Here is a 21,914-nt window from a genome sequence, read left to right as displayed (position 1 = left end):
TATATTGTTCTTGGATCAACAGCAATGCTATTAAAAATTTTGCCTCTCTTAAGAGTCGTACACAATATCATCTGCAAATAATATCAGTTTTGTTTCCCTTCACAACTCATATCTCAGATCTTGTCCATTCTACTATAAGTAGATTCTTTACTCTAATCAGCCAATTACATGTATTATAGAAATACATTTCCAGATTCTGAACCATTATTGCAATCCTGACATGTACCCTATTCACTTGTTTTTAATTGCTCAATTGTGATATCTATACTTAGAACTACTTTCATAAGTAAAATAATTTACAATTTCCATTTATAGAGTTCTTGCCCAGGATCAAGACAGAATTAATACCAAAGGTATAAGATGTGTTGGGTATTTTTCTTTTTTTTGGTACAAGATTTTATAATACAAGCATTAATGAATTCCATGCAGACTTGATAAGTCTGGTGTTAACTGTGGGGAGAGTACTTATGATTTTCAATCACTAAATATCATTAATGGTTATTAGTTTATTTTAACCTCCTAATCTTTTGAATCAACATTGATTCTAAAAAATTATTCGTTTCTTCTAAGTCTTCAAATACTTTGGGACAGAGTGGGCCATATTATGTATGATTTCAAAGCCTTTACTGGAACTAATCTAATTTCTTCATCTGAATCCTCAGTGTACTAGAAAAAAGTCATCATTTGTTATCAAAGTTCAATAAACCTTTCCAATTTTTAAAAACATTTTAAGTTCAAGAATTAGAAACAACTTTACTAGAAATTCAAATATGTGTAATGTTCCTTGATGACAATAGATGTTTGACTGTCATAAACCTAGAACTATTTATTTTAAGAATACTGGCTCCAGATTCAAATAGATCTTGGATGCACTCTAGTTTATATCTTAGGGCTGTTTTTGCACTTGCATCTTCAAAATGAAAACTTTTGTCTTTCTTATTGACCAGACAGTGGCCATCTGCTTTGTTTTATGATTGCAAAAACACTTTTACTATAGATTTGTAAACACCAACTAGAAAAATCAATCGATTATTCACCTTTACATCATTTATTATTTCATTCATCTTTGAACATGTATCTGCCTTTATTTTTTCATTTTTTTAAGTTTTTTTTTTTAAGATTTATTTATTTTTATACAAGAACTGGGGTACAGGCCAGAGGCATGGGGGGGAGGGCGGAGAGGATTCACCAGAGACAGAGCGGAGAAGAGAACAGACATACTGACGAAATACTCTGCTGAGGGGCGCAGTGGGCGAGACAGGAGAGGTCTGCCGTGCCATGTGGGACCCTCGCAGGCCTGCCGGGATCAAACCCGCGCTTTCAGAGGCTGTGGACAGCTTCACAGCTCAGTGCTCAACCGCCTGTGCCACCAGGGGAGGCCCTACATCTGCCTTTAGCATGGTTCTACTTAAAGCCCTATCATATAAATGTGTCCTAGTCAGAAAGTATTGTGTCCTGAAATCCTTTCAGATGACAAACTGGATGATAATAACATGTTTCCTTTTGTTTTCAGAAATATATTCACTCATCAATTTTTGAATTTCAGGAAGTTTTTCTAGCACATTGTCATCTGAAAATTTATAGTCTGGCATTTTATAAGAATTCTGAGTAGTTTTGTCTAATAATGAAACATCTATTAATTTTTTCATTATGAACAGTAATGCCACTAAATTCTTGGACTCCTTTTAAATTATATGCCACATCAAAATATTTTTAATGATTTTAATTGACAATTTAAGTTTAATTTTGTTGAAACAAAAAATTGAAAATGACTCTCATTGAATTCCTTTTTCAAGGTATTTTTCTTTCCAATTCTTTGTAAAGTAAGCCAAAAAAAGTCTAAGACTTCTCTATAACTGGTTCCCTTAGTGTCCTCCTTCTTATAGAGCTTAAAATTAAGACAAAGCTGAATAAAAACACCCCCATAAAATTGGAAATTGCACAGCATTTATGAAGATAATTGTTTTATGTTTCAAAAACAATTATGCTTTTTACAGAATTAGAGCATGTTGTAAATATTTATAAAGAATAAATCTTAAGTATATTTTTTGGAAGTTAAAAGTACTATGTGTCCTAGACTGTACTATATGTATAGTTCTGTATTTAAGAGCATTGGTCATGTCATTTCATCAAAATAAGACACATTTCAACATTTGAAATTGGGATGCAATTTATAATCGACAGCGTATCGTAGTTTAGTTGGCGGTGCTTTTTACTGGTGTTGCATATTAATGAATCATAGTAATTGTGTAAGAGTAGATAAAATTTTGATTGTGGAATAGCAAGGCCAAGAGAAGATAATTGAGTCACCATTAAGTTCAGAGTTTATACAAGGTATATTTACGTCTATTTTGGTTCTCATTTATAATACAATCCACAATATTTCTTTTAATTTTATCCTAAATCATTAGTAGTGATGAAAAAGAGAAATGGCTGAGTGACAATAGCAGGAAATTTGGGCCAGGTTAAAAAAAAAATAAGGAATTAAAGAATCTACTAATGAACTAGCAAAGGTTAATAAAAATTGTTTCTCTTAAGAATTTGAAAACTGGGCCTCCCCAGTGGCGCAGCGGTTGAGCGCTGGTTTGTGAAGCTGCCTGCAGCCTCTGCAGCGCCGGTTCAATCCCCGGCTACTCCCTGGCCATGGGAGGAGGGTTCCACATGGCGCACAGACCTCTCCTGCCACCCGCTGGTCCCCTCAGCAGTGTACCTCCATCCTTCTGCCTGCTCTGCTCTCCCCACTGGCTCTGGTGAATTCTCTCACCCTCCCAAGCTTCTGACTATACCCAGTGCTTGTATAAATAAATAAATCTTTAAAAAAAAAAAAAAGAATTGAAAACTGCTCTGCAAATATAGAACCATGAACTTATCTGTGACATATCTCTTACCTAGCAGATATAATGTTAATAATAGGTCAGAAATAAACATGAAACTTCATTTCTGCCTTTTGAAATCATAGTTATGTTACTGAGACAGATTTGTGACACATCATCAGTTTATCATTAATGGGAATGGGGGAAAATACAGTTTGCTTCAGGGCAGTTTCATGAAAACACATCCTGCTTTTATACCAATCCCCAATATTCTAAGATAGATGAAACAAGCAACCTTATCATTTGTTTGTTGACTAAAAATAAGATGTCTTTCCCTTCATTTTCCTGCTCTTTCCTTTACTTTCACATGATTCACCTATAGGAAAGATGTTTTTTGAAGTCAGGAGATGAGAAAAAGGCAAGGCATTAAACATGTCATCATACTATCTCCCTACTCAAAAACATCTGAATTCAGAACATGACCACATGGGCCAACATAACCCATTTCTAAGACCACATTTTACTACTAATGAAAATATATTTCCTTAAAGGTTGTCAGAAAGATGTGCTCAGGTTCAAAGGAAAGGGAAATGACTCCACATCTTGATGGGGTAGTGGCAAGGTTCTGGAAGAGAAATATTATTGGGGCCATTTTTGAAAAATGCAACTTGCCACAAGTTTCTTTTGCAAAGTGGGTGAAGAGTAATTATGAAAAAGGCAAGTGAACATGGACATGTTCTTTATTATGATCAATTTTAACAAGCATACTTATGGGAATGAGGATCTGATTTGGATCCCTTAAAGCTATTTTTGTCTGCAACTCCCTTGGAAAGTTGACTATTCCAGAAAAATGCATACTATTGTATGAAGACTCAGAGATATTTCTGTTTTTCATTTTTTTAAATAAAGGCATATACTTAACTAAAAATTTGTCTTTTATTTAGTATTTCAGTAGAAGTAAAAATGTGTATTCTGGAATACTGGACAAAAACAGGCCAATAATAGGAACCAAATTATCAATGTCACAAAAACTTTGATAATGGAATACACTACTAACTACAGAAAAACAACTATGGTCCTTTCCTGAGGACAGAAATTGTTTCCTTGGAAAGTCATAAAAGATCAGACCGACCCCCCAGAAGATGCTGGTAGCTTGGTAAGAAGGAAACTTTACATTTACTTGTTTACAATTAAATTTACAGAGCAGTGAGATAAACTCCACATAAGTAGGGCAGTTACAATTTGAATTCTTCCAAACTATATGAATGGCATAAAATCTTTGCTGACTTCCTTTATCATCTTTGCCTATAACACAATGATCTGTAAGAGATGGCTTAGTAATTATTTCCAAATGCTGTTTCCTAAAAATAGTACTGCTTTCTTATCTATGAAGCTCAATAAATGGTTCATGAATGTATTCTACTTGCTCTAATTTTCAATATGTGACCTCAAGTCATCTGGAAAGATAAGATGTTAGGGAATAAGGACATTTTTTTTAAGATATTGGAAGAAAATTACTAATTTACTACTTCATATATACATCCCTACATATCAAGGAGATAAAGCAGAACAATTATGTAGTAAGCACCTACAATTTACCAGGCATCATTGTAAGAGCTTGCAGTATAAAGTGAATGAGAAAGTAATAGCTACCATTTATTGAGAGATTACTATGTGCCAAGCGCTGGAGCAAGAGTTGTACATACATAAAACTAATCTTCAAACACAACACTTCTATGATATGGGTACTATTAAATTCTTTACATGAGAAAATTGAGGCACAGAGAAGTTAAATAACTCATCTAGCTATAGAAAGTCTTGGCTCTCATGGAACTTTTATTAATATAAAATCCTCCTCTTCTCATTTTTTTTGTTTCTATGAAAAGTCCTAATGAAGAGATATACTGAACTGGTCATCAGATTGGTTTGATCATTTCATTTTTGGATGTTTCTGGCAATGTTAAACAAAATTATAAGTAGTACTATTTCATTGTACTTTGACAGCAATATACCTAAAAAGTCTGCAAGTTGTAAGACTTGATTTTGTTTAAATAGTTGGGGGGAAAATTCCTTCATATTTTTCTCTCCATTATTGTAGTTACATATACATAGCATCCCTTCCTGTGAAAACCACATCTCTAATCCAGATAGGCCAATGGGCTGAAGGTAACTGATACCCTGTTTCCCTACACAGGTGAGCCCATGGTTCAGGTCAATTTTGCCTTGGTCATAGTTACTGGTTCAGGACCACAGAAATATGATCTAAGCATGGTCATGCTGTCTTTCCTGGGATTGACAGAATTGGGAAATATTTTCTTTGTGATCTGAAACACTGGTAGACACTTTCCTTGGCATCAAGAGAAAATGACTCCACAATACAAAGGGATGTAGAGAAATTCAGATGCACAGCACTTTAATCAAGCTATGCAAGGAATAGTTCTATCCTAGTCCTTTCCAGTTAAATAAGTATAAATACTCCTTTTTACTTAACAAAATGGGTTTCTGTCACTTTCCATCAAGCCTCAATGCATTTTCACAATAGCATTACATAAAATATGAAGCTAGAATTCTCAAACTGAATGGTTATAATATGAATAGATTTATAGTTACGAATATGAAAAGAATTATCTATTCTCTCCTTTCACTCCTTTCCCCATACAGAACTGCCCACAGCTCAATATTTTCATTTGCAAAAGTAGCACACACCATTATTTACCTATGAACTCTAAGTGGTTACAAAACATTAATTCTACTTCTTTAGCACATGACAAAACCACAATATAGCTAAGATAAAATGTTTTATTTCAAAACATTAGAAAAACATTGAAAGACAAAAGTCCATCACATAGGAAAGAACGTTAAATATCTGGAAACTGTAAATCTTCTAAAATGTGGTAGGCACTTCCAGAGAGCTTAATATTGCAAATTATCCTATCATGTCTTCTCTAATATACCAGTACTTCATATAATGAAAAATATGAAGCCCCAACTAATTATTCAAAGTCACCATCTTAGAGTTCAACTTAATTACACAAATATGTTTTGTCCAAGATGTTCCTGACACATGACGCTTCCAGATGAATTTCATAAATATTAAGAAAAATATCTTCCTTTTTTGCCTGTGAAAGTCTGAGTATTGCTGTATTGTTGGCTTATATCCACTACAGATACTGGTTCTAGGCCAGCCCAAGGGTCTTCAAGCATTGAAGGCTTAAAATAACTTTCCAACTCATTAGACATTCTTTTTTCTCTACCACGCCCTGATCCAAATGGTGTAGATGTCCTTGGCGAACCCTTTAGGAAAAAAATCACCAGTTAAAAAAACATTTAGCAGAGATAACCTTCTTTAAAAGCCAGTGGGGAGCGCATTGCTAAGTTAAAAGTTGTTTCTGGAACCTAAATATGTCCAATTGCAAAGTTCATGCTTTCTTTAATCTAGTGTTTGTGTGTAAAATGTATTTAAACTAATGTGTCACCTTAAATACTGTTGGATTTCTAATGTAATAACTGTGCAGAAACAGCAATTGGTGATGAAATAAGAAACTAATTGCATTTCAATTTTTCCTCAAAATTTCCTCTTTTTGGAGAAAAATTACAGCATTTTTTAAAACCCTAGTTACAAATTTATAGAACATTTCTATTTCATGAAATTTTATCTATCACCTTAGCTCCATGGTCAAAGGGAGTGGGGTTTAACAAAAACAAAATTGGAAAGCTAATAAGTACACACAAGTTATAAACAACAGAAACCCTATACACACCAGATATACTCCTATCTCCTGTATTCACTCTGAGCGGAATGGGAGACTTCTTCCACTATTGCTAGGCTTTTTATCGAGAAAGACTGGAACAGATGCCAGTTTGGTTAGAAAACAGACAAAGGGGTGGGGGAGAAGGTGCCCAGCAGTAGGAAGAAGGTACCAACCTAAAATTTTATAATCTAGAGGAGCGATATACTGGAGATTCGTTGACTTTTTGCCCAGAGACCGGGGACTCAATTCACGAAAACGACCTGGGAAGGCCCTTGGCAACGGAATGGTATCTAGGGGAATCTCCGGTGTGAGTGGCTCTGTACTGGTTAAAAGCTGAGCAGAAGGGCTCGAGAACAGGAAGTACAGCTCCGTCATATTTTAGGGTGATCTAAAGAAAATTACTTAACTTCTCTCAGCCTCAGTTTACTCCTGTAAAACGGGCTAAAGATAGCATCTCAGCTCACAGAGGATTAAACAAAATAATCCACGTAAAGGATTATCAGTACCGTGCCTGCCATACAGAAAGAGCTCCGCAAACGCTGGCTAAGATTACCTTGGGGTGGGTCTGCTGCTGCCCCGGGGAGTAGCCGAATTGCTGCTGGGACCCCGCGGGGGACCTGGAGTAGGAGCCAGGGTAACCGCCAGGGGACGGAGACCCGAACCGGCCCCCTGGGAAGTTGCCTCCGTGCCGAGGAGAGTGGCCGCTCCCGTAGGGCCTAGACCGGGGCCCGTAAGGCGGCGTGTGGTGAGGGCTCCCGTATCCGTCCCGAGGGGAGGGCGGGCGCGGTCCGCCTCCGCCCGAGGAACCCCGGAAGCTGCTCCCAGCTCCCCAACCTCCTACACCCGGGCCGGGGTAAGGAGGAGTCGGGGGTCGAAAATTCTGTCGGCGCATAATCGGAAAACGCAGAGAACGCACTCACGGCCGTATTCTCCCGCCGGAACTGTTCCGAACACTCCTTCAGACCGAATTGGCGGTTCTTTACCAAAACGCTCCTCCGCAACTACAGCATATTGGTTCCGAGGATACCAAAGTTCCGCTAGGGGGCTACGCGATAAGTGGATCACTGAATTGGGTAAAGATAGAGCGGTGGAAGTCAAGAAATAAGGGAGGAAAAGGATAAAGGAAAGAGGGAGAGCCTTTCTTTCCCCAGGAACGGCCTTCGGAGTCTGGCGGCCCTTGGTGGACCCACAGGACCTCCGCTTGGGGGCCAGGGCCGGCGCGTCCGGGCCTCCGGCGGGGGGCGGGGCTGAAGGGCGGGACCGGGGGCGGGGCGAGGCCGGGGCCCGGCGGGGGCGGGGGCTGCGGTGTCGCGGGCGCCGCGGGCGGCTGTAGGTCGAGAGCGCGCCGCGTTCTTCCCTCCGGCTGGGGCTGAAGCGTCTGAGGCACGCGATGCTGGCGGCGCTGGGAAGGCTCGCGGCTCTGCGGGGAACCGACTTTCTCTTCGGCCGGGGTGGCTGGAGGGGGCTGTGGACCGGCCGCCCGCAGTCAGGTATCCTCCGAGACTCGGTCCGGGCGGCGAAAGAGCGCCCAGTCGCAGCCTCCCTCCTCCCGCCGCGTCCTGAGGAGAGCGCCCGCGCTTTCTCCGAGTATCTGCTGTCGCGGCAGCCTGCCGGGTTTTTTCCCTCCCGCCTCCCTGAGCCTTCACTTTGTGCAGGCTTCGCCCCTCTGCCAGGCCGCCCCGGGGTCGCCCAGCTTAGTGCCCGCGTCGAGGCCGGACCCTCGGGAGAGCGCCGGGCCGTGCGAGCCTGGCCCCTGCCCTGTCCTCCCGGCCGGACGCCTTGCCTGGCTCCCTGACCTCAGCCCCCTCGGCCTCCAAGTCACAAACAACTTAAAAAAATGTACACCCAGAAAGGGTTTCAGCCTGCTGCTTTTAAACTGGGTGGACAGACTGTGCTAATGTCGGACTTTACCCCCTTTCTTGTTCTTGTTAAATGGAAGAGGGTTTGGGAAGTGGTTAGGAAGCAGAGATAATGATTTTCTAAAAGCGAAATTTGGCCAACTCAAAATCTTGATTGTTTGAGACTTTTAGTTAAAAAGAAAATTGTGATAATCCCGGAATGACATCTAATGTATAATAAAACACGACTTTGTACCAGAAAACTGTCGCAGAATTTTATTTAGAATTTGAATTTTCTGTTTACTATTTACTTGATAGACGTTCTTTACTCTTCCAAAATTTGGGAATGGTAGTCCACGATCACTTTTGAATTTAGCTTGCAGGCAACAAAATCCCATTATACTAGCCAGCGATTCCCACCTGTCATTCAGACCTTCTATATTCTCAACCAGTTTATTTTTCTGGGGGAGGGAGCAGAAAAATGAGGGTGGTAGGCACTAAATTACTTTTATTAATTTTTGTAATTGGCAAATTATATGCAGAATTGAGTGAAATACCTTAAGTTATCTTTTTACTTGGTTTTCACTTGTGGAATGTTTTTCCCTAAAGTGATATCTTGCTATTTTCTACACATAGGAACTTGCAATAGAAATACAGTGAAAGAAATACAGAGAAAAAAATTGAGAGATACGTGATTCATGACAGTGTGCCTTTCTCTTTCTCTCTCTTTCTCTCTGTATACATACATACATACATACATACATATATATATATATATAGAGAGAGAGAGAGAGAGAGTAAATTCTTAAGGAAGTGGATCATTTTTAGAACAGGCCCCTTGCTCTCTTAGAGATGAAACATTAGCCAAGCGAAGTTAAGCGACTTGCTTAAGGTCACATTTCAAGCAGTGGTAGTATCAGAACTGCTTCTTGAATCCCAATTTTTTTATTTTTTCCCTAAGTACAGAAATGTGAATGGGTCTGTCTTTTCAAAATGCAATATATAAATATATAACTGAACATGTAAAATTTTGAAAGTGGGACTGTAGCAGGCATCTATTTGTATTGAGTGGTGAGTTTAGGGGAAGGGAGGAGAGATGAGGGGAAGAGGAGAAGTTTTTTATATTGAGTTGCCTGGAGGTGAAAATGTGAACTGGGATAGTGAATTTAAGATTATGGTGACTGCTTTGTAAACTAAGTATGAGCTCTCTGAAGAGAAAAGGGTACTTTTTGTGAACAACAGAGGTATGGTTCCATCAAAAAGAAAAGTGTAGCACTGTTTAGCGAGGACTGGCATTGGAAAACAGGTACTTGGATAGAGCAGTGATTTTGTGGAAGATGCTGTTTGTGACAAGTGTTATCTTCAAGTGGCATGGTATACATAGGAAATCAACAGCTGGAACATCATTTTCTGGTAACCATGAGCCTTTGTGATGAGTACCTGAATTAATTGGTTAACTTTGTGATGGTGTGCCTTTTATTATAATTTAAGTAAGAATACCATGCCAATAAATTTGAATTGTACATGTAAATGGGACCTTGCCTGTTTCTAAAGACAGGATTTAAGTTAAGATTTTTGGGGTGTTTTTTTCCCAGTGGATTTCATTTTTTTTTTTTTTTTTTGGAGGGGGGAGGGTGGAACCTTTTCAGAAACCCATACTTGGAAGCTCAAAATATGAGAGAAGAGGGGCTGTGTGTGAAGCAGGAATTGGGGGTCCAGGGCCCTGCTCATTCTGTACTCCTGCTTTAGCGTCCCTTCTCCCCATAGGAAGCTTCTGGGGCACTTCTGCGGAATTGGTTTGAAAACAGTATTTTAGGTGCTAGATGTTAAAGAGTGCTGCAAATACCTTGGTTAATTAATTTTACTACTTATCATGAAGAAGTGAATGCTTTCATGTTTTTGCATGGTCAGGACTTTCTAAGCCAAGAAAACTAGAACCTGGGTTAAAGGGCAAACCTTGGAAGTTAAAAGATGACTGAATAGATCCAGAACTCCTAAGAGTTTATATTTTGAAAGGCTATCAAACTCATAGCTTTGGAGACCATTCTGAGATTGAGATTATAAATCTAGCGAAGTTTGTCTCCCCTCTGGAGATATTTATTTACATTCCAAAGGATATTTGTTTGCGTTATGGAGGTTAGCTTTCTTGCTCTTTCACAGGAGAAGGTGGCAACTGGGCAGCTAACCTATGAAAATTCATAATTGTTGGTACCTCTCTTGTAATTCAACCTCTTTTATGCGCAGACCTAACCAACTGACTCGACTCTTACTGTAAAAAGCCTAAGACACAAAAGTGTGTGGAAAATGGTGCATTTCTGGATACAAGTAATAATAACTGATACCTGGTCCAGAAATCTTGTGTTTATTTTTAGGCTAAAAATGAATAAATATAAATATTATTTTATTTATTTTTTACATCTTTGTTCATTTTTAAACGATATTTGCTTCCCCCCACCCCCTCAGGTGTAGCCCCCATAGAGTTTGCTTTACCAATGCACCCAACACCATCCTCAGTCCCCTGGGCTCCTCCCTTCCTCCCTCTGATCCCTCTTCCTCCTCCTCCCCTGCAGTATGTCTCTGATTTATAATTGTCTGTTTTTGCTTTGTTGTGTTTGTACTGTTATTATTTTTTTACACTGATGTCTTATTTGGTTCCCCTATATTCCTGCTATTAGTGAAAGCATCAGATATTTTTCTTTTTCCTTTTGACTTATTTCACTGAGCATAATTCCTTCTAGCTCCATCCATGTTGCTGCGAAGGGCATGAGTTTATCTTTTTTGATTGCCAAATAATATTCCATTGTATATATATGCCACATCTTCTTGATCCAGTCATCTATTTTTGGGCATTTGGGTTGTTTCCAGGTTTTACCTAATGTAAATAGTGCTGCAATAAACATAGGGGTACAGGTGTTTCTTTTGAATCTGTTTCTGTGTCCTTTGGGTAGATCCCTAGTAATGGAATTACCGGGTCATATGGTAGCTCCATTTATAGTAGACTGAGGAACCTCCAGGCAGCTTTCCATAGTGGTTGGACCAGCTTGCACTCCCACCAGCAGTGGAGAGTTCCTTTTTCACCACATCCTCACCAACATTTGTTGTTGCTTGTTTTTTTTTGATATGTGCCATTCTTACTGGTGTAAGGTGGTATCTCATTGTGATTTTAATTTGCATTTCCCTGATGATAAGGGATGTTGAACATTTTTTTTCATATGCCTGTAGGCCACTAAAAAGGAATGAATAGAGGCCTCCTTGGTGGCGCAGTGGGTTGTTCTCCGCGCTGTGAAGCTGTTCACAGCCTCTGCTGTGTGGGTTCAATTCCTGGCTGGCCAGGGAGAAACCCACATGGTGTGGCAGACCTCTCCTGCCTCGCCCCCTGCTCCTCTCAGCAGTGTCTTCGGTCCATCTCCCTGTTCTGCTCCCCACTTTGTCTCTGGTGAATTCTCTCACCCTCCCTGCTTCTAACTGTACCCCAGTTCTTGTATAATAAGTAAATTGTAAAAAAATAAAAATTAATAAATATAAATATTAAAAATACTTCTTAGGACGGGAGAATGTGTTTAATAATTTCTGTGTTTAGAAGTCATGGTATATATACTTACATCATAAAGTTGACCTTAATATTCCCTGAAAATTTTTTAGACTATTTCAGTTTTCATTATAGAGATTCTTTTTTTTTTTTTAAACCTGTTTTATGATAAAAGACTGCTAAGAGTAAAGAAGTAAATGCATCTCTAGGATGTGATTATCTCATTCATTGATAGGGTTAGGCCTGCATCAACACAGCAGACCACTTATCTATTACCTAAGTATTGTTCTCATTGATAGAATGAGGATTAGAAGCAACTTGTTTTCAACAATTTGAGGGCCAAATTCTACTGTTAATAATCTGGGTTGTTGTTTTTTTTTTCATTTCTAAGCATGTGTCCTTTTTCTAACATAGTCAAGCACAGATGATTTTTTCTTGGTTTACATAATTTTATTTATTTACATTTTATTTTTCTCTTGTGGTAATGTTGATTTACCATACTGCATAAGACTTGGGGGTATAGGTTCACACTGCTTCACAAGTGTGTTACCACTCTCTACCCATCACATGTATGTTATCACTGTATATCCACCACAGTCCTCCACCGCAGTCCATGGGACATGCTCCTCTCTTTGCTCCCCATCTCCCTCCTTCTGGTAGCCTCCATTCTACACAGATGAAAAGCTTTATACATACTAACTTCTTATAGAGTGATTTTCTTCACCTAAGATGTAACACAGGTGTTACTGCATTAGCTTACACTTATAAAAGTTTTCATAAAATAGTAAAATTGCTGATGGAATACTTTGATATGAAGTAAAATGTAAGAATATGAATATTTCTTTCTATAGAAAAGTTTTTGCTTTAAAATGAGTAAATAAAATGGTAATGTCACTGGGATTTTTATCTTTGTGTGTTTTCCAATTATATACACAATGCATACTTCTGATAGAAAGTCTGAAATGTTTAGCAAAACGAGAAGCAAGAAAAATAATCTCTTATTCAAGAAGCAACTATTTAATATTTAAATATATTGAATTTAATATTTAAAAAATTAACTTCAAATAATAAATCTTTAAATAGGAAAATAAAAGGCTTTTTAAAATGAGAAAACTATACATGAATGCTTATATAATCTGGGGTTGGAAAATCTTGATACCTGTGCAGAAAATAGTTAACATAGCAAGAAGTCAGTTTATCTTTTAAAGCATTTTATTGCAAGTTTGATTGGCACCTGGGAAATTGGCACTTGAACTGCCCCTTAATTACTAGGGTTGCTAGAGATGGCTTTTACAAACAATGTGATTTATGGGAGTCTTTCTGGGAGTCTGAAATTTTGGTACGTGATAAGCAGAGTGTGCTAATGTGAATAGGCCTCAATAAAAACCTTGGATTCTAAATCTGTAGTAGACTTTTCCAAAGAAGAAACATTGAACTTATTACTGTATTTTTTGTTTGAGAAAGAGGCATGCTTGGTGTGGCCCATTGATGGGAGGCAGAGATCATAAGCCTTGTGCATGAATTTTTTCAGATTCTGCCTGTCTTTTCTCCTTGCTTACGGGTCCTGTGGCTCCTTTTAGCAAATCACTGAAAATGTGCATAGTCTTGAGGACCCCAGAAACAATACTTGGGCAGAGTGTAAATGAAATGATTCTTTTGAAGGTAAAATTCCAAAACAATTAAAGAAAGCAAATAGCAGATGGGGGAAAATTACTTTTATTATCTATAATTGATTAAAAGGTTAATATTCCTATTGTATAAAGAATCCATACAAATAAATAAAAATATAAATATCCCTATAGAAATATGGACCAAAAGAAGAGAGAATTTATGAGAGAAGATATGAATGGAAATTGAAGTTCTTGAAACTGTTTTCCATGAAATGATTCATGTACCTCTTAGAAAAAGTTTTCACATATCTCAGTTTGAAGAGTAGTTTTTTTTTTTAAAGATTTATTTATTTATTCATACAAGTAGTGGGTACAGTCAGAAGCGCAGGAGGGTGACAGAATTCACCAGAGCCAGAGTGGGGAACAGAACAGGCAGACTGACGAAGTACACTGCTGAGGGGAGCAGCGGGCAGCAGGAGAGGTCTGCGCGCCATGTGGCACCCTCGCCCGGTGGCCGGGCATCAAACAGGCACTGCAGAGGCTACGGGCAGCTTCGCAACCCAGCACTCAACCACTGCATCACTGGGGAGGCCCTGAAGACTAGTTTGAAACAAACTATCTCTGAAATGAGCTTCCCAGTTTGGGACATTAATTTTGTGAAATTATTCAGACACTACCATTTCTTTTTAATGCTTGGCATATTTTTTGATTGGGATAGAAAGTAGGTTGTGTCTAGTATAAATGTTGTGTTGTTTTAATGGTACACATTAACCCACAACATCAGCATTCTTAATACAATCAAGCCACTTTTCTTGCACAGATGGGTATACTATTTGAAACTTGTGGCTGCTCAGATTGATGCAGCAGGGGTAAAAAGGCCAGGAGAATTTCATGGGATGATTTTAAGGATCAGGCCTGCCATTGGCTTATATTACTCTGCTTATATTTCATTGACCAGATCCCAGGCATTTGGCCCTAACCTAACTGAGAGAGAAGCTGGATAATGTAGAAAAGCCTGATCTGATTTACCCAAAATTCATAAGTCATTTTTCTGGTCTGTTCACTCTGTAAATGTCTAAGAGTTTTCATTAAAATAGTATCATACAACAATTGCACTCCAAAATGTATTTTTTAAAAAGATTTATTTATGCATACAAGAGCTGGGGTACAGGCCGGAGGTGTGGGGGGAGAGAAGATTCACCAGAGACAGAGTGGGGGAACAGAACAGGCAGACTGACTGAAGTACACTACTGAGGGGAGCAGCGGGCGAGTCAGCAGAGGTCTGCTGTGCCATGTGGGTTGCTCTCTGCCCGACCAGGGGATCAAACTCCTGCTGCAATGACTGCAGACAGCTTCATAGGTTATGTCTTAACCCCTTGCGCCACCAAGGAGGCCCCCAAAATGTATTTGATTGCAAATTTCAAAGTAATAGCTAAATTCTTGCAAGGTAAAACAGTTCTTAAGAAAGTAGATAGCAGCAGAAGGTGAATTATAAATTATTATTTGTTATTATACACCCAACTATTGTTCTCTGCTTGTCTTTAAATGGTGTAATTGTCTTATAACTTTAGCATCACTTTCACACATTTTTACAACTCAAAAAATTTTAATTTCTTTGATATGTCTTCTAGTAGATACCAATTTTTCAAGTACCCTAACCTTTCCAAAAATTACTTGGCAACTATACTATTAGGAACAGAACTTCTTTCAAGTGTTCTAATGCATTAGAAGACATAATGCTAACTCTTCTAAAAAAAACTTGAGCAGGTTAAGAGAGCATGCTTTGAAGAAATGTCCGTTTGCTTTTTCACTCTGAAGTTTTGATAGTTAAGTTCTCTGTAAAATATCAAATTAAAAGTCCTTTCATGTACAGCACATGATCTATTTGATATTTGATCAGTTTGTTTCATGACTTCCCTGTTTTTCCTCCCTTGTCTCTGTAGTTGGCTAGTACTGTGGTGAGAGTTGCAATAATCGTTGTCACACAGATGAGCCACTTGTATGGGCATTTGAATTGTTGTTCAGCTGTACCATCATCATAACTTTATATCCTAAAGACCAAATAAAATACAAGCTGTTCAATATATTTCAACAGATTATGTTACAGGTACAATTAATGATGCCCTTTCCAACTGTTTTTCTCCCTGCAATCACCCCTCACTGCCATCTAGCCTCTTCTGGGCTTTTCAAATGGGTAAAATATGAATGTAGATAGCCTTTTAATATAGAATATTGACTATCATTTTTCCTATTCAGTAAAATAACCATATGTTTTTGTTTTTAAATGCAAATTAAGTTATTGCCTTCAATAGGTTGTGTGACTATATAGTATATATATATATATATAAAATGATGATAACAATAACAACTGAAATAAAACTACAAAGTGTTCTAAGCACTTTACATTCAATGTTTCCTTAATCCTTGCAAACTCTATGATCTAGGTGTGTCAAATGAGGAAATTGAAGTTCAGAGAAAAGAAGTTGCTTTGTCCAGGGTCACTTGAATAGTTGAGTAGTGGAGTAGATAATTGAATTCAGTGTCTTCATAGCACATGCTCTTAACTGTTTAAAAACTTGTTATTGATTTTGACTTAAATGTACCCTAAAAGTCTTTTATGGGTGTCTTCTCAGCTAATAAAAGCAAAATTCTATTGCCTGATATTAACTGAATTAAATTTAAATGTTACTAATTAAATAAAATGTTACTAGTTTGTTATGTTGTAGGATATCATTGGTAGTGAAATATAAACTTGATAGGTTTTTTTTTTAAGATTTATTTATTTATACAAGCACTGGGTACAGTCAGAAGTGCGGGAGGGTGAGAGAATTCACCAGAGCCAGAGCAGAGAGCAGAACAGGCAGACTAACGAGGTACACTGCTGAGGGGAGCAGCGGGCAGCGGGAGGGGTCTGCGCACCATGTGGGACCCTGGCCTGGCGGCTGGGGATGGAACCGGCTCTACAGAGGCTGCGGGCAGCTTCGCAACCCAGCACTCAACCGCTGCGCCACTGGGGAGGCCCTAAACTTGATAGATTTGTAATGAAAGGAGATTTATGGAATGAGGATATTCATAAGCATTTCGTGCAACATTTAAATAAAGCAGGCCCTCTGTAAGAGACCTAAGTATAGAAAACCAATATTTTTGAAGACATATGTTACAAAATTAATTACTTGTCCATTCATTCCTAATGATATGAAAATATCTTATTCAGCAATCAAAAAAGATAAACTCATACTATTTTTAGCAAGATGGATGGAGCTGAAAGGGATTATGTTAAGCAAAACAAGCCAGAAGGAGAAAGATAAATGCCAGATGATGCTACTTATATGTGGAATATAGAGAAACCAAACAAAGAAGCATCCGGTTATGGGTGAAGAGAGCACAGTGGACTATGGCTGGTAACTATGGGTGCTTTGGTGATGGGAGAGCAATGGTGACCACACCTGAGGGAAGAAATTATATACTGTCAAAATATTAGCAAGGATGTGAAACAATGGTTCTTTATTAAATAATAAAAAAAGCACCATCTACTTTTTTTTTTTAATTATTTATACAAGCACTGGGTACAGTCAGAAGTGCAGGAGGGTGAGAGAATTCACGAGAGCCAGAGGGGAGAGCAGAACAGGCAGAAGGACCAAAGTACACGCTGAGGGGAGCAGCGGGCGGCAGGGCGGCAGGAGAGGTCTGTGCTCCATGTGGGACCCTCACCCGGTGGCGGCCGCCACCGGGATCAAAACAGCGCTGCGGGCAGCTTCACAACCCAGCGCTCAACCAGTGCGCCACCGCCACCGAGGAGGCCCAGCACCATCTACTTTTTATCTCTTTTCCATACTTTTCAAATGCAATTCAATAGTGTGAAAGATTCAACAAATTTGTTATTCCTGCAATACCTTTCTTTATATTAATTGCTTAATACTCTGGCATGTCCTTTCAAGACACTGTAAATTTTCTGGAGATAGAATGGTGACTGGTCTTCCATATGTATACCCCAAGCAACTAGGAAGAATAAATATATTTGTTAAACTGAGCCTTCTACTAAGAACTGTACATACCCACATCGCGCAGCAGACCTCTCCTAACTGGCCCGCTGCTAGGCTCAGTTTCCTTTTGTTCTGTTCCCCACTCTGTCTCTGGTGAATCCTTTCACCCCCGCACCTCTGGGGGGGTGCATACAACTGTACCCCAGTTCTTGTATGCATAAATAAATAAATCTTAAAAAAAAGATTTATGACTGCTACTATAATCACCAACCTATATTATATATAACATATATTATTAATGTAATAGCTATGTTTACAAATATAGGATCATATTAAAAAATTTTTTTTTAAGATTTATTTATTTTATTTATGCAAGCACTGGGTGATGTGTCTGTAAAGATGTATTTGATGTGCAAATCACGTAGTGTTTCGCCTATATTTCCTTCTATATATTTTATGGTTTCAGGTCTTATGTCTAGTTCTTTAATCCATTTTGAGTTGATTTTCATGTATGGTGTGAGGTAGTGGTCAAGCTTCATTCTTTTGCATGTAGCGACCCAGTTTTCCCAGCACCATTTATTGAACAAACTTTCTTTGCTCCAATGCATAGTCTTTGCTCCTTTGTCAAAGATTAGTTGACCATAGATCTGTGGGTTTATTTCTGGATTTTCTATTCGATTCCATTGGTCTGTATGTCTGTTCTTGTTCCAATACCATGCAGTTTTGATTATTATGGCTTTGTAGTATAGTTTGAAGTCTGGGAGTGTGAAGCCTCCATTCCCTTCTTTTTTTTTTCAGGAGAGCTTTGGCTATTCGGGGTTTTTTTGTGATTCCATATGAATTTCATCAATAATTGTTCTATTTCTTTGAAGAATGACATTGAAATTTTGATTGGAATAGCATTGAATCTGTATATTGCTTTTGGAAGGATGGCCATTTTAATAATGTTTATTCTTCCAATCCATGAGCAGGGGATGTCTTTCCATTTCTTTGTGTCTTCTTCTATTTCTTTTAACAGTGTTTTATAGTTTTCTTTGTATAGGTCCTTTACCTCTTTTGTTAGATTTATTCCCAAATATTTCATTCTTCAAAGAAATAGAACAATTATTGATGAAATTCATATGGAATTTCACTTTGTCGAAAGCTTTCTCAGCATCTATTGATATTATCATATGGTTTTTATATTTCTTTTTGTTGATGTGTTGGATAACGTTGATTGATTTTCGGATGTTAAACCATCCTTGTGTCCCTGGAATGAATCCTACTTGGTTGTGGTGAATTATCTTATGGATACATTGTTGGATTCTGATAGCTAAAATGTTATTGAGGATTTTTGCATCAGTGTTCATTAGGGAGATTGGCCTGTAGTTTTCCTTTTTTGTGTTGTCCTTGTTCGGTTTTGGTATTAGTGTAATGTTGGCTTCATAGAACGTGTTTGGTATTGTCCCTTCCTTCTCAATTTTTTGGAAGAGTTTGTGAAGGATAGGCACTAATTCATCTCTGAATGTTTGGTAGAATTCATTTGTAAATCCATCAGGTCCTGGGCTTTTGTTTTTGGGGAGGTTTTTGATTACCATTTCAATTTCGCTGCTTGTAATTGGTCTGTTTAGGTGTTCTATTTCTTCTTTATCTAGCTTTGGGTGATTGTAGAGTTGTAGGAATTTGTCCATCTCCTCTAGATTGTTGAACTTGTTTCCATATAACTGTTCATAGTAGTTACTGATTATTCTTTTGATTTCTGCTGTGTCCGTTGTGATTTCTCCTCTTTCATTTGTGATCCTGTTTATTTGTGCTTTCTCCCTTTTTTCCTTTGTGAGCCTGGCTAGGGGTTTGTCTATTTTATTGATTTTTTCAAAGAACCAGCTCTTGGTTTCATTGATCTTTTGGATTGTATTTTTAGTTTCAATTTCATTTATTTCTGCTTTGCTTTTTATTATTTCTTTTCTTCTACTGGTTTTGGGGTTTTTTTGTTGTTCTTTTTCTAGATCTTTGAGCTTCGAGATTAGGTTGTTTCTTTGAGTTCTTTCTTGTTTCTTGATGTGAGCTTCTATTGCTGTATATTTTCCTCTTATTACTGCTTTTGCTGCATCCCATACATTTAGGACATTGGTGTCCTCCTTGTCATTCAATTCAAAGAATTTTTTAATTTCTTCTTTGATCTCCTCATTAGTCCAGTGGTCTTCCAGTAGTGTGGTTTTTAATCTCCATGAGGTAGGAAAGTTCCTTGCCTTCCTTTTATGGTTTATTTCTAGTTTGATGCCTTCATGGTCAGAAAAGATGGTTGGTATGATTTCAATCTTTGTGTATCTGTTGATGTTTGTCTTGTGCCCTAGTATGTGATCGATCCTGGAGAATGATCTGTGTGCACTTGAGAAAAATGTGTACTCCGTTTTTTTGGGGTTTAGTGTTCTATAGATGTCTGACCCCTCACCATACCACCAATGCCAAAACTATCTCCCTCTCCAATTCACTCGTCCCTTTCTCCTGTTTCTTCTGGCAACAGTAAGTTGGTTCACGAAGTCCAATATTAATTCCTCTGTATTTTATTTGTGTATGTTTTTCAGTTATTTATATTTCAGAGATTAGTAAATCCATTTGTTATCTGTCTTTTACTTTCTGATATATTTCATCTTAACATAATCACCTCGGGGGTCATCCTTTGTGTTCTAAAAGACGGTTTTTTTTTTTTTAACAGCTATGTGGCATTTCATTGAGTATATAGTCCACAATTTTTTTTTTAAGTCATTCACCTTTTGGTGTGCATTTAGGTGGTTATGTGACTTGAAATTGTGGACAGTGCTGCTAAGAACATAGGCATACGTAAGTCTTTCATATTAGAGTTTTCATATTTTTTGATAAATACCTAGTAGAGACATCATACAGGATTTTAATTGTTTTTTCTTAAATCTCCATACCATTTTCCATGGAGTCTGTACCAAGTTGCATTCCCACCAACAGTGGATAAAAGTTCCTTTTTACTCTACCTCTTCTCCAATATTTGTTTCCATTGTTTTTGATATGGAAAGAGGAGAGGTGTTATGCTATTGCAGTTTTAATTTGCCTTTCCTTTATAATGAGTGATGTTGATTTTTTTCTTGCCTGCAAGCCACCTGACTGTCTTGTTTGGAGAAGGTCTGTTAGGTTGCAGTGGCCTCATACTGTTTTGATTACTATCGTTGTGAAATATAGCTTCAATTCAGAGGAGGTGTTACCTTCATTTTTCTTTTTTCTTGATTTATTTGCCAATTTTGGGTCTTTTATGGTTCCATAGAAATTTTAGACTTTTTTTTGTCCTTGAAGAATGCCTTTGGGATTTTGATAGGTATTGTGTAGAATCTATAAATTGCTTTAGGTAATATGGCCATTTTAACAATATTTGTTCTTTAAATCAGTGAACACAGGATATGTTTCCATACCTTTGTGTCTTCTTTCATTGTCTTTGACAGTGTTTTATAATTTTCAGTGTATAAGTTCTTCACCACCTTTGTTTTGTTTATTCCCAGATATTTCATCCTTTTTGGTGCAATTATAAATGTACCAAATTGTTTTCTTAATTTCTCTCTCTTCTAACTCATTGTTTGCATATACAAATGCAGGAGATGTTTGTGTATTGATTTTGCATCCTGCCATTTAACTGTATTTATTATTTCTAAGACCTTTATGGTTGAGTTTTTTGGACTTTTTAAATGTATATTATCATGTCATCTGCAAATAGTGATAATTTCACTTCTTTTCCAGTTTGAATTCCTTTTATGTCTTTTTTCTTGCCTAATTGCTCTAACTAGGACTTCCAACACTATATGTATTTTAAAGACCTCAGTTCTTTTATATAGTAGTTTTAGGTTCACAGCAAAATTCAGAGGAAGGTACAGAGCTCCTCTATGTGTTCCCTGCTCCACATATTCATAGCCTTCCCCATTATTATCATATCCCACCAGTGGGATAAATTCACTGCAATAGATGAACTTGCATTGACATATCATAGTCACCCAAAATCCATAGTTTACATGAGGGTTAACTCTTGTTGTGGTGCATTCTATGATTTAGGACAAGTATATATTGATAGGTATTCATCCTTATTGTATCACACGAGTATTTTCAATGCCCTTAAAATTCTCTGTGCTTGGCCTGGTCATTCCTTCCCCCTCCCAGATATTTTTTTCATTAAACAAAATATGTTAAGTGTAGCTATGGAGTTATAAATACATTAACTTATTAATCTGGCATTAAAGCATTTAGCTTTTGCAGATAGACTTAGTTGGATCAGGTTAAGGTTTCTGTGTTTTATGTATATAGCAGAAATATTGTGAAGAAAATTTTTCAGTAGTAATAGAGATTACTTAAAATAATATCAGTATTTCTGTATTCTTCTTCCTAAAATTTAGTAAT

General features: G+C 37.7%; 2 protein-coding genes across 2 annotated transcripts in view; one reads left to right on the top strand and one right to left on the bottom strand.

The window, feature by feature from the left end:
• Positions 1 to 5,906: 5,906 nt before the first annotated feature.
• Positions 5,907 to 7,503, bottom strand: MPLKIP (M-phase specific PLK1 interacting protein; the record flags this gene model as incomplete). Its single annotated transcript, XM_084229375.1, has 2 exons — positions 7,119 to 7,503; positions 5,907 to 6,107 (listed from the first exon to the last, which is right to left on the bottom strand). Exons 1-2 carry the CDS (start codon positions 7,455 to 7,457, stop codon positions 5,907 to 5,909), a joined length of 540 nt encoding a protein of 179 aa, XP_084085501.1. The 5' UTR covers positions 7,458 to 7,503.
• Positions 7,504 to 7,955: 452 nt separating this feature from the next.
• Positions 7,956 to 21,914, top strand: part of SUGCT (succinyl-CoA:glutarate-CoA transferase) — a gene marked incomplete at both ends in the record, with an annotated part of 823,481 nt that continues 809,522 nt past the window's right edge. Inside the window, one exon of the mRNA XM_084229769.1 lies at positions 7,956 to 8,055. Coding sequence (XP_084085895.1) covers positions 7,956 to 8,055 — 100 coding nt within the window. The remainder of the gene's footprint in view (positions 8,056 to 21,914) is intronic.

The sequence above is a fragment of the Talpa europaea genome, assembly GCF_964194135.1.
Source record: "Talpa europaea genome assembly, chromosome: 3".
Lineage (NCBI taxonomy): Eukaryota > Metazoa > Chordata > Mammalia > Eulipotyphla > Talpidae > Talpa > Talpa europaea.
The sequence above is the reverse complement of the archived record's forward strand: the minus strand, read 5'-3'. Positions and strand labels throughout refer to the sequence as shown.